A 15,495-nucleotide genomic window follows, 5' to 3' on the forward strand; every position below is an offset into this window, starting at 1 on the left:
GTATGTATGCGTGCTTGTGTGTATATATGTATGTAATACGTATGCGTGCATGTGTGTGTGTATGCATGTAGGGAAGATGGACACTGCAAGAGACAGCCTGGTGCAGATGTGTCCAAGTATCCAGTATGTGAAGGATTATGTGATCTGTCTCAGCATGGGGCTTTCTACAAGGCAGGGTTCTCCTCTTTCTACAAGGCAGGGTTCTCCTCTTTCTACAAGGCAGGGTTCTCCTCTTTCTACAAGGCAGGGTTCTCCTCTTTCTACAAGGCAGGGTTCTCCTCTTTCTATAAGGCAGGGTTCTCCTCTTTCTATAGGGCAGGGGTCTCCTCTTTCTATAAGGCAGGGTTCTCCTCTTTCTATAAGGCAGGGTTCTCCTCTTTCTATCACCTGGGCCTTCCTGAGACCCCGTGCAAATAACCAATTCATTTGCAAACACATATGATTAGACTTAGTATATAAATGGGACATTCAGCAATTATCTCACAAATATGGACGCCTTACCATCTTAGATTGTAAGCTCTTGGGAGCAGGGAGGCCTTTTCCTAATGTTACTTTTACGTCTATGCTCTTTTTTGTAATAGTGTTGATATCTGCTTATATTTATTTTTTTACAGGTTTTTTTAAATGGCTTCCGTTTACACCACAGAAAATAAATGTTTGAATTCCATGTGGTTCGGAAGGAGAAATGGCTGACTTTTTAAGGGAGCGCTTTGTAACGGGAATCATTTGATTTCCTGTGTCTTATAAGGGAAGTTATGGCAATGGTGGCAGTGAAGAGGTTAATAAACGTGTGCTGTAAGACAGGGGGGCTCACCTCCAGTCCTCAAGACCCCCCTAACAGGTCATGTTTCCATGAGATCCCAGCTTCAGCACAGTCTGCGACTGAGCCACTGCTTGAGCCACCTGTGCTGAAGCAGGGACCGACTGCACCCCCTGTGCTGAAGCTGGGATATCCTGAAAACATGATCCGTTGCAGGGGGTCTTGAGGACAGGAAGTGAGCCCCCTGCTGTAAGAAGTGACGCTGTGTGATAGGTGAGAATCGATGTGGGAGCATTGCTCTGTGTATAAGGCGAACACAATTCCAAAGAAACACCAATCAGAAACCAAGGACAGGTAACCACAAAACCAAGGCACGGCTAGTCTGCTACGAGTCACACGAAGGCCACGAAGGCCACGCTTCTCTTACATGTGAAACACTTGGGCACAGTCTTTGGCTTTGTCATGACACATGTGGAAACCTTCTTACAATGATTACTGGTGACTGGGGAACACAAACAGGTCGTGAGGCTCGAATGCTTTCACAAGCAACATGGTAACAGAACACGTGACAAACAGATGCTCCCAGCTCACCCTCCCGACGCCCCACGCAGACACACAAAGCTCCGTTTAAGCTGCAGACCAAGCAATATCCTACATGTGTTTTCTTTATTAAATCAGTTCTGTACTATGAGAAAATACGTGTAGCATTTCTTTTAACAGCTCTGAATGACATTTTTAATGTATTATAATGTAACAAGCATTTTTTGTTTCTATAGCAACCATTTACAAAGTCACTTCCTCTTCTGAAACAGGCTCTGGCACACACCCTTTTTGAGCCCTGCCCTCTCTCTAGCAGTGCACCAATTGTATCTAGTGACTGCCTGGTCACATGATCTTCCCCACAGAACTTTGCATCTTTGTTCCTCTTCTGCTGCACCGACAGCCATTTAGTGAACCCCTGAGCTGCCTCCGATAAAGAGCACAGCGTCAACTAAAACAGACGCTAGTGATGATGGCGTCCATTATATGCAAATGAGGGATCATCATAGCGTCGCCTCTCCACTGAAGTCCACGGAGGTTAAGGCCTCGGACACGCTTACCGCTGGCGTGCTGAGGCGCGCTGAGGCTCAGGGAAAGCGGGTGCTTTCCCTGGCCAAGCGCTCTCAGCAGCCGTCACAGGGCAGTCCGGGGGCGGGCGCATCACTGGCCGGGGGCGGGCCAGTGACGTCACGGAGCTGGTTCGCCCTCATTGCCGCCCTGTCTCGCCGGCAAGCAGGGGAATTTTAAATTCCCCCAAGACCTGCGCTTCCGCAAGCGCGCGGAAGCGCAGGTGAGCCCCTACTAAAGCCGCTCTAATTGCGGCTGTAGGGGCTCAGTGCTGAGCGGAAGCGCGCTTCCGACAGCAAGCACCTAACATGTCCGGGGCCTTATGCAGGAACACCAGTTAGATATGATTTAATGAACATGGCGTTCTTTCCCTCTCCTCTCTCTACCCCAGCACAAGTTACACCCTATTCCTGGGTCTGGGAGGGAGTAACACTGAGACGGACGTAACATCACGGTATTGGAAGATAACGCACTGGTATGCTACAATAACGTGGCATTGCGCCTGCGCGCGTGTGATGTACTGCACGCGCTGTCCTTGCAGATGATCCGTTTTGAGGATACCCCGTTAACTCAGGGAACATAATGTCTGTTCCTGTTTTAGTTAACATCACGTTAGGAGCCCGGATTTAACTGCGCTTAGTGGATCTAACCCTTAGTATCGACGCCAGTAAAGGTTTGTCTATAGACGCACTGTATAATTTTTTTGCACTGAGGTGCGCTCATATCCTATATATAATGTGTAACGCCTCCTACTGACCCCCCCCCCCCCCTTAGCAAAGTACCTTGATACAGCGCTATAAATAAGAACGAGATCGAATTTTGGAGCAAAGACAGGGACTTCTATCTAAGCCAGGGGCGGGCAACTGCAGTCTTCAAGGGCCACCAACAGGTCAGGTTTTCCGGATATCCCTGCCTTCAGCACAGGTGGCTCAATCAGAGGCTCAGTCTTCGACTATTGATTGAGCTACCTGTGCTGAAGCAGGGACTGATTGATCCACCTATGCTGAATGAGGGATATCCTGAAAACCTGACCTGTTGGTGGCCCTTGAGGACTGGAGTTGCCCAGCCCCTGATCAAAGCCAAATGTGCAGTTCCCAGCGACAGTTGGGAGGGTGATATTTACTTTCACTGCAAGTGAATGGAGACACCGGCGTTGAAAAATAAGTGTAATTAGTTCAATCTGTCCCAATTAACCGGAGCAATTAGGGAACCTTTTTAAGGCCAGCAACGCACTGTACTGATAATCTGGCGTCTAACTCCTTGTACCGCTCAGTAATACCCCCATCACACCCTTCTGTATGGAGGTGAGTGCTGTTTATTACAGTAATTGTTTTGCACAGGGATTTGGATTATTGTATTGTGGTGTGCCGCTGTATAATCATGTATCATTAATACAGGAGCGCACAAACTTTTTTTTGCTGCGCCCCCCTGCCTGCCCTCCTCCATTGTTGCGCTCCCCCCCCTTACCTCGCTGTGACGTCACGCTACCATGGCAACTGTTATGTCACATGACACCCCCCCCGGCGTCATTTTGTCACGCGTCCTGAAGCCGGCTGTATCTCAGTAAGTAGAGGTTGCAGAGGCCTCGCGCAGTCCCCCGGCATTTAATTTAAATGCCTTGGGGAAGAGCGCGGGACCTCTGCAATCGCCCGTGTCCCCCCCCCCCCGCAAAAATTGCCCCCCCCCCCCGCAAAAAATTGCCCCCCAGTTTGTGCACCGCTGCATTAATACACAGTGAGCGGCACTGATGGATCCCTTCCCTTTAGCATGCAGGGCCTGCAGAGTTTAGGTTGTCTCCTTACCCATTCCCTTGGTGTGGTTAAAGTCGCCCTTCACAACCTTGCAGGTTTTGCCGTCCCCGCTGCAGATCCCGCAGCGATCCTCTTTGGCAGCAGAACCAATAATCCCGTCACAGCCAATTTTCTAAGAGGGGGGAAGGAAACGAAGACTTTGTCACAGACGTTACCCCTTTCTGTCAGAATGTGCGGGTCACTGAGATTCCGTCTGTAAGGTCCAGTGCAGGGGTGCTGAACTCCAGTCCTCAAGCCCCTCCAACAGGTCAGGTTTTCAGGATATCCCTGCTTCAGCACAGGTGGCTCAATCAGAGGCTCAGTCAAACACAGGCAGTAACACACACAGAGGGAATACTCTGCCAGTAACACACAGAGGGAATACTCTGCTAGTAACAAACACACACAGGAAGAATACTCTGCTGTAACGCACACAGAGGGGGAATACTCTGCCAGTAACACACACACAGGGGGAATACTCTGCTAGTAACACACACACACAGGAAGAATACTCTGCTGTAACGCACACAGAGGGGGAATACTCTGCCAGTAACAAACACAGAGGGGGAATACTCTGCTAGTAACACACGCAGGGGGAATTACTGCTAGTAACACACACACACAGGGGGAATACTCTGCTAGTAACACACACAGAGGGGGAATACTCTCCTAGTAACACACACAGAGGGGGAATACTCTCCTAGTAACACACACAGAGGGGGAATACTCTGCTAGTAACACACACAGAGGGGGAATACTCTGCTAGTAACACACACACAGGGAGAATACTCTGCTAGTAACACACACAGAGGGGGAATACTCTGCTAGTAACACACACACACAGGGGGAATACTCTGCTAGTAACACACACACAGGAAGAATACTCTGCTAGTAACAAACACAGAGGGGGAATACTCTGCTAGTAACACACACAGCGGGAATACTCTGCTAGTAACACACACACAGGGGGAATACTCTGCTAGTAACACACACAGGGAAAATACTCTGCTAGTAACACACACAGGGAAAATACTCTTCTAGTAACGCACACAGAGGGGGAATACTCTGCTAGTAACACACACAGGGGGAATACTCTGCTAGTAACACACACAGAGGCAATACTCTGCTAGTAACACACACAGAGGGGGAATACTCTGCTAGTAACACACACAGAGGGGGAATACTCTGCTAGTAACACACACATAGGGAGAATACTCTGCTAGTAACACACACAGAGGGAATACTCTGCTAGTAACACACACAGAGGGGGATACTCTGCTAGTAACACACACAGACGGGGAATACTCTGCTAGTAACACACACAGAGGGGGAATACTCTGCTAGTAACACACACAGGGGGAATACTCTGCTAGTAACACACACAGGGGGAATACTCTGCTAGTAACAGACACAGGGGGAATACTCTGCTAGTAACACACACAGGGGGAATACTCTGCTAGTAACACACACACACACGGGGAATACTCTGCCAGTAACACACACAGGGGGGGAATACTCTGCTAGTAACACACACAGAGGGGGAATACTCTGCTAGTAACACACACAGAGGGGAATACTCTGCTAGTAACACACACAGGGGGGATACTCTGCTAGTAACACACACAGAGGGGGATACTCTGCTAGTAACACACACAGAGGGGGAATACTCTGCTAGTAACACACAGAGGGGGAATACTCTGCTAGTAACAGACAAAGAGGGGGAATACTCTGCTAGTAACACACACACACAGGGGGAATACTCTGCTAGTAACACACACACACAGGGGGAATACTCTGCTAGTAACACACACAGGGGGAATACTCTGCTAGTAACACACACAGGGGGAATACTCTGCTAGTAACACACACAGGAGGAATACTCTGCTAGTAACACACACACACAGGGGGAATACTCTGCTAGTAACACACACAGGGGGAATACTCTGCTAGTAACACACACAGGGGGAATACTCTGCTAGTAACACACACAGGGGGAATACTCTGCTACTAACGCACACAGAGGGAATACTCTGCCAGTAGCACACACAGAGGGGGATACTCTGCTAGTAACGCACACAGAGGGGGATACTCTGCTACTAACGCACACAGAGGGAATACTCTGCCAGTAACACACACAGAAGGGGATACTCTGCTACTAACGCACACAGAGGGGTAATACTCTGCTAGTAACACACACAGAAGGGGAATACTCTGCTAGTAACACACACACAGGGGGATACTCTGCTAGTAACACACACAGAGGGGGAATACTCTGCTAGTAACACACACAGAAGGGGATACTCTGCTAGTAACACACACAGAGGGGGATACTCTGCTAGTAACACAGACAAATGAAAAGATACATTTTTGATTTATAGCTCAATGAGTTGTAATTTCAGCACAAAACCAGTTCCAGCCGGGACACGTCAGTAACAAATGAAGAGTAACCGGGGAAAAGAGGTGAAAATATGTATGTATTATATTCTTCTGCGCCAGTGTGCGCAGTGCTTTGCATCATAAGTAAGCGCGTTAGCAACAGGGGGGAGATACCGCCCAAGGGTCGGGGGGGAGAACGGGGGGGATTCACTGTTTGGAGAAAAGGGAGAGGTTTTATACGGTAGCCGGGAGGGGGAGACGTCGCTGGCTGTGCGGAGTACACTGTGGGGGGAGGGGCAGACGTCGCTGGCTGTGCGGAGTACACTGGGGGGGGAGGGGGAAGACGTCGCTGACTGTGCGGAGTACACTGTGGGGGGGAGGGGGAGACGTCGCTGGCTGTGCGGAGTACACTGTGGGGGGAGGGGGAGTCGTCGCTGGCTGTGCGGAGTACACTGGGGGGGAGGGGGAGACGTCGCTGGCTGTGCGGAGTACACTGGGGGGGAGGGGGAAGACGTCGCTGGCTGTGCAAAGTACACTGGGGGGGAGGGGGAGACGTCGCTGGCTGTGCGGAGTACACTGGGGGGGGGAGGGGGAGACGTCGCTCACTGTGCGGAGTACACTGGGGGGGAGGGGGAGACGTCGCTGGCTGTGCGGAGTACACTGGGGGGGAGGGGGAAGACGTCGCTGGCTGTGCGGAGTACACTGGGGGGGAGGGGGAGACGTCGCTGGCTGTGCGGAGTACACTGGGGGGGAGGGGGAAGACGTCGCTGGCTGTGCGGAGTACACTGGGGGGGAGGGGGAGACGTCGCTGGCTGTGCGGAGTACACTGGGGGGGGAGGGGGAGACGTCGCTGGCTGTGCGGAGTACACTGGGGGGGGAGGGGGAGACGTCGCTGGCTGTGCGGAGTACACTGGGTGGGGGGAGGGAGAGACGTCGCTGGCTGTGCGGAGTACACTGGGGGGGAGGGGGAAGACGTCGCTGGCTGTGCGGAGTACACTGGGGGGGAGGGGGAGACGCCGCTGGCTGTGCGGAGTACACTGGGTGGGGAGGGGGAGACGTCGCTGGCTATGCGGAGTACACTGGGGGGGAGGGGGAGACGCCGCTGGCTGTGCGGAGTACACTTTGGGGGAGGGGGAACACGTCGCTGGCTGTGCGGAGTACACTGGGGGGGAGGGGGAGACGTCGCTGGCTGTGCGGAGTACACTGTGGGGGAGGGGGAGACGTCGCTGGCTGTGCGGAGTACACTGGGGGGGGAGGGGGAGACGTCGCTGGCTGTGCGGAGTACACTGTGGGGGGAGGGGGAGATGTCGCTGGCTGTGCAGAGTACACTGGGGGGGGAGGGGGAGACGTCGCTGGCTGTACGGAGTACACTGTGGGGGGAGGGGGAGACGTCGCTGGCTGTACGGAGTACACTGTGGGGGGGGGAGGAAGACGTCGCTGACTGTGCGAAATACACTGTGGGGGGAGGGGGAGACGTCGCTGGCTGTGCGGAGTACACTGTGGGGGGAGGGGGAGACGTCGCTGGCTGTGCGGAGTACACTGTGGGGGGAGGGAGGAGGACGTCGCTGGCTGTGCGGAGTACACTGTGGGGGGAGGAGGAGACGTCGCTGGCTGTGCGGAGTACACTGTGGGGGGAGGGGGAGACGTCGATGACTGTGCGGAGTACACTGGGGGGGGGGAGGGGGAGACGCCGCTGGCTGTACGGAGTACACTGTGGGGGAAGGGGGAAGACGTCGCTGACTGTGCGGAGTACACTGTGGGGGGAGGGGGAAGACGTCGCTGACTGTGCGGAGTACAGTGGGGGGGAGGGGGAGACGTCGCTGGCTGTGCGAAGTACACTGTGGGGGGAGGGGGAGACGTCGCTGGCTGTGCGGAGTACACTGGGGGGAGGGGGAGACGTCGCTGGCTGTGCGGAGTACACTGGGGGAGGGAGGAAGACGTCGCTGACTGTGCGAAGTACACTGTGGGGGGAGGGGGAGACGTCGCTGGCTGTGCGAAGTACACTGTGGGGGGAGGGGGAGACGTCGCTGGCTGTGCGGAGTACACTGTGGGGGGGGGGGGGAAGGTTTGGAAGAAGAAACGTACAGGTTATAGAACTCGAGGTGGAATATGGGGAAAGCGCTCAGGGATTCGTCAGCTGTAAAGCCCACTATGCATCCTATTAACCCCTTCCCTACCAAAGTGGTCTGCAATGCCGAAATCTAGGGCGGGAGAAGGAGCGGCTCAGTGAGTAAACATGCTGACAATGACACTCAGTGTGAAGCAGGGGAACCTGGTTCAATTCCCGGTGTCGGCTCCTTGTGACCTTGGGCAAGTCACTTTATCTCCTTGTGCCTCAGTCACCAAAAAAACAGAGTGTAAGCTCTGCGGAGCAGGGATTGTGTCTGTAACATTCCCGTGTGCTGTAATTGTGACGCGCTTTGAGTCCCGTTGGCGCTATATGAAAACGTTTATTATTATTTATGTTTCCTCTAATCGGGCCCGGATTGTAATGTTAAAGTATACCCAGCAAAAAAACAAAACAACTATTTATAACTTACTGCTACCCCAGAAAACTCGCACCCGTGCTCCGGGCACCTCCGCCCAGGAAAGGGTTACTGACCAGGGCAACATGGGAGCAATATGGGGAATCAAGCAATCCATTATCAGCCCTGTTACTGAGGCTTTACAACCAGTAACGTCCGCGCCACTAACCAAATCAAGTCCGAAAGCATCGCGGTGAGCTGACGCACGGCCTAATGTCTCCCACATGTTGCTGTGTAATAAAGCCGTGATTTACTCTTATGGATGCCAGATGTTCGCCAAAGAGTTATTCTCCATTGTGAGGGATTAATGACATTAGACGTCCTCTTAACGAGCATCTTAGACTTCGAGAGGGTCTGCGGTAATGAGCCCTGACGGAATAACTCATTATACGGGGGACACGGAATATCGCATACATGTATGATACATGGGCTAGGACAGGGCAGGTAAATGCACACACATGACGTATAATTCACACACTACTACAGTACATGGAGTATAACATGCGATCAGTATAAGGCTTTAGCCTTATAACCCTTTAACGGGCTGTTAAATATAATGTGCTTTGTTCTGCACGCTTTGCTACACCTGCCGCAGATGGGGGAACCCCAAAAACCCTCTGTAATAATCCTAGCTGTCGCCAATTCTCTGAAATACAGAAGAACTATCAAATCGGGGTGGAAAGTTAAGTAAAAAAATATTCTTTTATATATTACACCCAGAAGTGGGCGGAGCCCCCGACGTCTGCGGGAGGAGTCAAAGGTTTAGGAAGGGTTTCAAATACAGGGAGAGGGGGAGAGAGAGAGAGAATGAATATATATATAAAATGAATAAATCAGGGGTGTCAAACTCTGTCCTCAAGGGCCACCAACAAGCCCGGTTTTAGGGATATCCCTGCTTCAGCACAGCTGGCTCAATCAGTGGCCTGGCCTGGCGGTGACCCTTGAGGACGGAGTTTGACCCCCCTGGTGTAACTGGTATAACGCTCGGCACAAAAGCTCAGTGTACTTTGTAATCCGCACGTCGCGATTTACATTACAGACGTTCAGTTATACAGGATACAATATGTGTATATATTTAACCCCTTGAGTATTATGTTTATACAGTTATTGCTGCATATACAGATGTAGCAGGCGTTATTGCAACCGCTGGCGCGTCAGCCCCACCACTTTTCGTACAGCTGCAACATCTGTGTGCACACACACACACACTCACATACATACACATACCCCTTGTATATAACCAAACAGGTAAACTGTCTGTATGGTTCTCTCTGCCCTCGTCTCTCTCTCGCTAAATCCTTTGCTCTCTCTCTTGCTCTCTCCTTTATCGTCTCTCTACTCTCACTCGTTCCTGTCTCTCTCTGCTCTCTCTTTTTTTCTTTGCCCATCTTTATCTCTCTCCTTTGCTGTCTTTCTCACTGCCCCATCTCCCTCTCCTTTGCTATCTCTCTCTCTCTCACTGCCCCATCTCCCTCTCCTTTGCTATCTCTCTCTCTCTCACTGCCCCATCTCCCTCTCCTTTGCTGTCTCTCTCTCTCTCAATGCCCCATCTCCCCTTCTTTGCTGTCTCTCTGCCCTCTCTCTCTCACTGCCCCATCTCCCCTTCCTTTGCTGTCTCTCTCACTGCCCCATCTCCGTCTCCTTTGCTGTCTCTCTCTGCCCTCTCTCTCTCTCACTGCCCCATCTCCCTCTCCTTTGCGGTCTCTCTCTGCGCTATCTCCCTCTCCTTTGCTGTCTCTCTCTCTGCCTCTCTGCGCTATCTCCCCTTCCTTTGCTGTCTCTCTCTGCCCTCTCTCTCTCTCTCTCTCACTGCCCCATCTCCCTCTTCTTTGCTCTCTCTCTCTCTCTCTCACTGCCCCATCTCCCTCTTCTTTGCTCTCTCTCTCTCTCTCACTCTCACTGCCCCATCTCCGTCTCCTTTGCTGTCTCTGTCTCTCTCTCTCTGCCCTCTCTCTCTCTCTCCCTCTCTCTCTCTCCCTGCCCCATCTCCCTCTCTCCTTTGCTGTCTCTGTGCTCGGTCTCTTTCTCCGCCCTCTGCTCTCAGGGCCACCGACACATCGGGAGAGCCAGACCCCCCCGGTCTGCACTGGAAGTCGGACGCCCCAATTCGGTGATCAGACGCAAGACTCGGCTCTCGGGGGGGGGGGGGGAGGGGGGGAATCGACGTTTCGGTCCATAACTGGGACCATTATAAAGTTCCAAGCTATGGAGTGAAACGTTGAGATGTTTAAATTAAAACAACATTTTGCTTTAATACTCTGTTTCATATGAGCCTGACACCCCCTTACCCCCCCTCCCCCCAACATTAAAATACTACAAGGACTAAACAAGGGTTAATATGCAGTGTGTTGCAGGACTATTTAGCAGTGAAGGGTTTAATACAGGGAGTATAGTTAAATGGGATCAATGTTACAAGTGAGGCATTAACAATCCCCCCATGTAAGACGTCACCCACCAATGACAAAGTATCTCATGGTCAGGACTACAACCCAATCCTTGGTCTCCGCGTAATCCCCGTGCGAGCTGCCATGCTTATGAAAGTGGAGATTAAACTAACAGAACCTGAGTGGCGTCTCTTGATGACGTGGGGTTGGGTGGGCACCCTTGTTGAAGACGCTGTGCGTTCTGGTTTGCGCTCCGCTGTTAAGGAGAAAACTATTTGGCGCTTGGGAAAGTTTCGGGCGCCAGCTGGACCCTGCTCAGTATCAAACTGCCATCAAGGAGCCGGACGCAAGCCAGCTTCCAATCAAGCGCGAGACGTGAGATGTAACATCAGCTTCGGGAAGGGGCGGTTCTGTGCATCGACATTACACCGTGTGCGCGATGTCGTCGTTCTGCGCTGATATCAAACATTCGATTTGCTTCCTTTATCCCAGGGGTGCCGGACTCCAGTCCTCAAGACTCCCCAACAGGTCAGGTTTGGGATATCCCAGCTTCAGCACAGGTGGCTCAATCAGTGGCTCAGTCGAAGACTGAAGACTGAAGCTGGGATATCCTTCAAACCTGAACTTTTGGGGGGGTCTTGAAGACTGGAGTTGAGCACCCCTGCACTATCCGACGCAGATCTCTTTGGCGCCGGGGGTTAAAACGTCCCTATAGAGCTGGCACAGAGACAGAAGCTGTGTCATTTACACCCCAGTATAAGGCCTCGGTCATGGTCAGCGCTTAGGCGCTGACCCGTGCTGACCCGTGCTGCTGCTCGGCAGTGAGCCCCTGCAGCCGCAATGACAGTTTCTGCGCTCGCCGGAGTGCAGGGCCGGTCACGTGACGACACAGGGCCCCCCACGACCCCGGACGGCGCGCGGTCTAAGGCCTGGGAAAGCACCCGCTTTCCCTCAGCCTCAGCGTGCCTCCGCCTGGCTTCACCCTGGACGCAGCCGTACGCATTACAGAGGAACTCTTTATCAGAGCGGCGTGAATCTCACCCTAGGTCTTTAACCAGAAAACAGAGACAAACCGGGAAACTTCAGCATCAAAGCCAAGTCTTGGCTGTTATCTCCAGGAAGGTTTTTCTGCAGAAATGACTCTGTGTGTATGATACTATTAGCAGGAATAACATTTACAGCAGTAAGAGTTGGGGCATGGGTATGCTAAGGGGTCCAATGTGGAAAAAAGTGTCTCACTGCTGTGCCAAAAGATGTCACAATTTAATATAACTACACCTGTTCCAACTGGTAATAGGCCCCAAAGAGAAACCCAAAACCGTAGCACATCTCAAAGAATTCAATTTGTTGCATCATCTAATAAAAGTGGGCAGGTAACGCTATACTGCCCCAATACCCAAACGCTTGCTATGAATTAGCCCTGGTGGAGACCGTTGTACTTGATGGACGTACGTCTTTTTTCAACCTCATCTACTTTGTAACCTTTCGGGCTACCTTTCCAAAACGGGAGAAGATTTAGCAGGCTGGAATTCTGCAGTCGTGCTCAGTATAGCTTTTTATTACTGCGCATCGATTTACGGGGCGGAACATTGAGTAGACATTTTAACCCCTTCAGTGCCAGGTGAGGATGACAGAGTTACATAGTTGCATAGTAGATGAGTTTGAAAAAAGACATGCGTCCATCAAGTTCAACCTAAGCTCAATTTAGACAACAGATACTTGATCCTATATCTATACTTACTTATTGATCCAGAGGAAGGCAAACAAAAAACCCCAGTGACATATCATCCAATGATATCTCATTAGGGGAAAAATAAATTCCTTCCTGACTCCAAATAATGACAGATTTCTCCCTGGAACAACATCCTTCCCATGTATACTTATTTGGTATATCCCTGTATACCGTTCCTTTCTAAAAAGACATCTTACATTTTGAAGCTGAAGCTATTGTATCTGCCATCACAGTCTCCATGGGTAATGAATCTCACACTGTAACTGCCCTTACTGCAAAGGACCCTTTCCTTTGTTGCTGGTGAAATCTCCTTTCCTCCAACCTTAAGGGATAACCCCGTGTCCTTTGTACTGCCCTTGGGATGAATAGTTCTTTTGAAAGCTTGTTATATTGTCGCCCGAATACATTTGTATATAGTTATAAATGCCTCTTTTTTAATGTAAACAAATGTAATTTAGCTAGCCTCTCCTCTCTAAATCAGATTATCCATCTGCACTTTCTAGTTCCATAATGTATTTTCTAAGCAGCGGTGCCCAGAATTGTACGCCATATTCACGGTTGGTCTTACTAATGCTTTATAAAGGGGCACAATTATGTTTACTTCCCTTGACAAAGCAAAGTGTTGCAGGTCTCCTCTGGGACTGAAGGTGTTGACCTTGTTTTGTCCTTGAACTCCCTCTCCCCGCTCATGGCACAAGCATGCTCGCCTGCTTACTGCAAGTGACTTTGCTGCAGCACGTTCCGTTAATGCCTGTATCCACTTCGCATGGCTGCCAGAGACCCGGCACACAATGCTACGATTATTCCGCTAAGTCGGGGGAGAGGGTGGATAAGGCTTCGTATTCAGAGCGGGACAATCCTTCGGCAAATAGCTTCCCTCGTTCCTCCTACAACCCCAAAACTGCTGAGTGAGCAATCCAGGCAGCTTTCCTGGCATAAACTTCTCCAGCTGTTCCCTGGAATGATTCCCATATAGATGTTTGATTAAAGCAGCTTTTAGAAAACACAATCTTCAAATCCTGATTAGCTATCATCCCAAAGCACCGAGGAGCCAATCGTCAAACAGGGTCCCCGGGGCATTCCCTTCACTAGGACAGTGGGTCGGTTTGGCAGCTGTAGATAACGAAGTGGAGTTAAAACACCTGATAAGAAAGTAAGATAATGTCTGAGGTTCTGAGTGCAGATGATAGATTTCCAGAACTGCCCAACACAAACAGAGACATTTCTTGGCACACCATCGCTACACTGTTTGTGAAACCTTTTATGGGGCCAAAAGCAGATGTTGCAATAATTGGAGAAGAGGTCAGTGTGTGGTGGTGCTCTGCGGGACTAAATGTCACTACTTTTTGCAAAACCTAAACATCCATCCTTTCCTAGCCCGTTTTAAAACAACCCTCTCCCTTTTTATTTCTTCATTGATATATAGAGATATAGCTGTACAAGAAAATACATATCCTGATGCTGTAATGTGGTAATCCAATACGGTATATAGACCGAGCATGCAAATATGAAAACGAGAGGTAACTCTCAATGTATTACTTCCTGGTAAAACAATTTATAAACAAATAAATAAAATATTTCTATATCTATATAGTTAAAGTGCAAAGGTATTTGTGAGAAAGTATCCGAAAGTCATCACAGCGTGATCCACGCTATTAAAATCAATGGCAGATGTCGGCGATTCGGGCACGATATCGCAGGTCGCTCGTTGAGGACGCTCAACCACTGAGTATTAAGCAAAATGGTGTTTTTATTCCAACATCTCACATTTTCGGTTCGTAGCTGGGATCTTCATAATGATTCCAGTTATGAACCGAAAATGTTGAACACTATATACTATTTGGAATGTCCCTTCGCTGGTTCTGAGAACACAAAGGTCTCTCAAGCCCATAAGAGACCCACGTGATATCGGAAAAAAAAATGGTGTGCATCAAAAATGAAATTACGCGGAAAACAGGAAGTGTCACTGGGGAAATCAAAAATCAGAATAGACAATTTGAGGAGGTTGTGAAACATTAAGAAGCTACTCCACCTGGCACCTGCCATGAACGCACAGATCGGTCTCGTACGGACCACACGGTGTTCCATCAAGGACTCTGTCTGACACCAGCACCGGGGCGTCCTTCCCCAAGGGGGTGCAGAACAGTTCACAGGGCTTATCTGCGAAACAAAATATCAGGTTAGACTCCGCAGGGGCGGGCAAATCCAGTCCTTACGGGCCACCAGGAGGTCCGGGTCTAAGGACATCCCGGCATCAGCACAGGGGGCTCCATCAGTGGCTCCGTCATTTTGATTGAGTCACCTCTGCTGGAGCTGGGATGCCCTTAAAACCCGGCCTCTTGGTGGCCCTTTAGGACTGGAGTTGCCCACCCCTGGGTTAGGACGAGGAAGGAAGGACGAGGAAGGATGGACGAGGAGCGAGCGAACAAAGGAAGGAGGGAAGAGACAGAGGATATGAAGGAAGGACAGAGGAAAGGCAGGAGGACATGAGGACTCGGGCTTACCGTCAACAATAACAGCCATGAGAAGACTCTTCTTCTTGTTGCCGTTGCGGTCATTGGTCTGACACTGTTGGTCCCTGAAGCTGGAACCTCCCTTGGGACAGGGTGAGTTTTCACAGACCATGTGTTCCACGCTTGTACCTTTGCAGCTCCGTGCTCCAGGCCCCGGCCTGCCAAAAAAGGGGCGGGGGGGGGACATATGATCAGGACTTAAGAGGGCCACCCATACATCAGCCGCCATGTTTCTGCTATTGCCCTCTTCAGAGACAGATTGAGTGCGTGTCCTGCAGGCAGTGAACCTTCTCCAACACGGCAGCGCA

General features: G+C 50.8%; 1 protein-coding gene across 1 annotated transcript in view; it reads right to left on the reverse strand.

The window, feature by feature from the left end:
- Window positions 1-15,495, reverse strand: part of ADAMTS17 (ADAM metallopeptidase with thrombospondin type 1 motif 17) — a 112,962-nt gene that overhangs the window by 38,036 nt on the left and 59,431 nt on the right. Inside the window, exons 13-15 of the mRNA XM_075575279.1 lie at window positions 15,179-15,345; window positions 14,707-14,834; window positions 3,670-3,790 (exon numbers count right to left, since the gene is read on the reverse strand). Of these exons, the coding sequence (XP_075431394.1) occupies window positions 3,670-3,790; window positions 14,707-14,834; window positions 15,179-15,345 (416 nt within the window). The remainder of the gene's footprint in view (window positions 1-3,669; window positions 3,791-14,706; window positions 14,835-15,178; window positions 15,346-15,495) is intronic.

Source organism: Ascaphus truei, chromosome 18 (genome assembly GCF_040206685.1).
Source record: "Ascaphus truei isolate aAscTru1 chromosome 18, aAscTru1.hap1, whole genome shotgun sequence".
Lineage (NCBI taxonomy): Eukaryota > Metazoa > Chordata > Amphibia > Anura > Ascaphidae > Ascaphus > Ascaphus truei.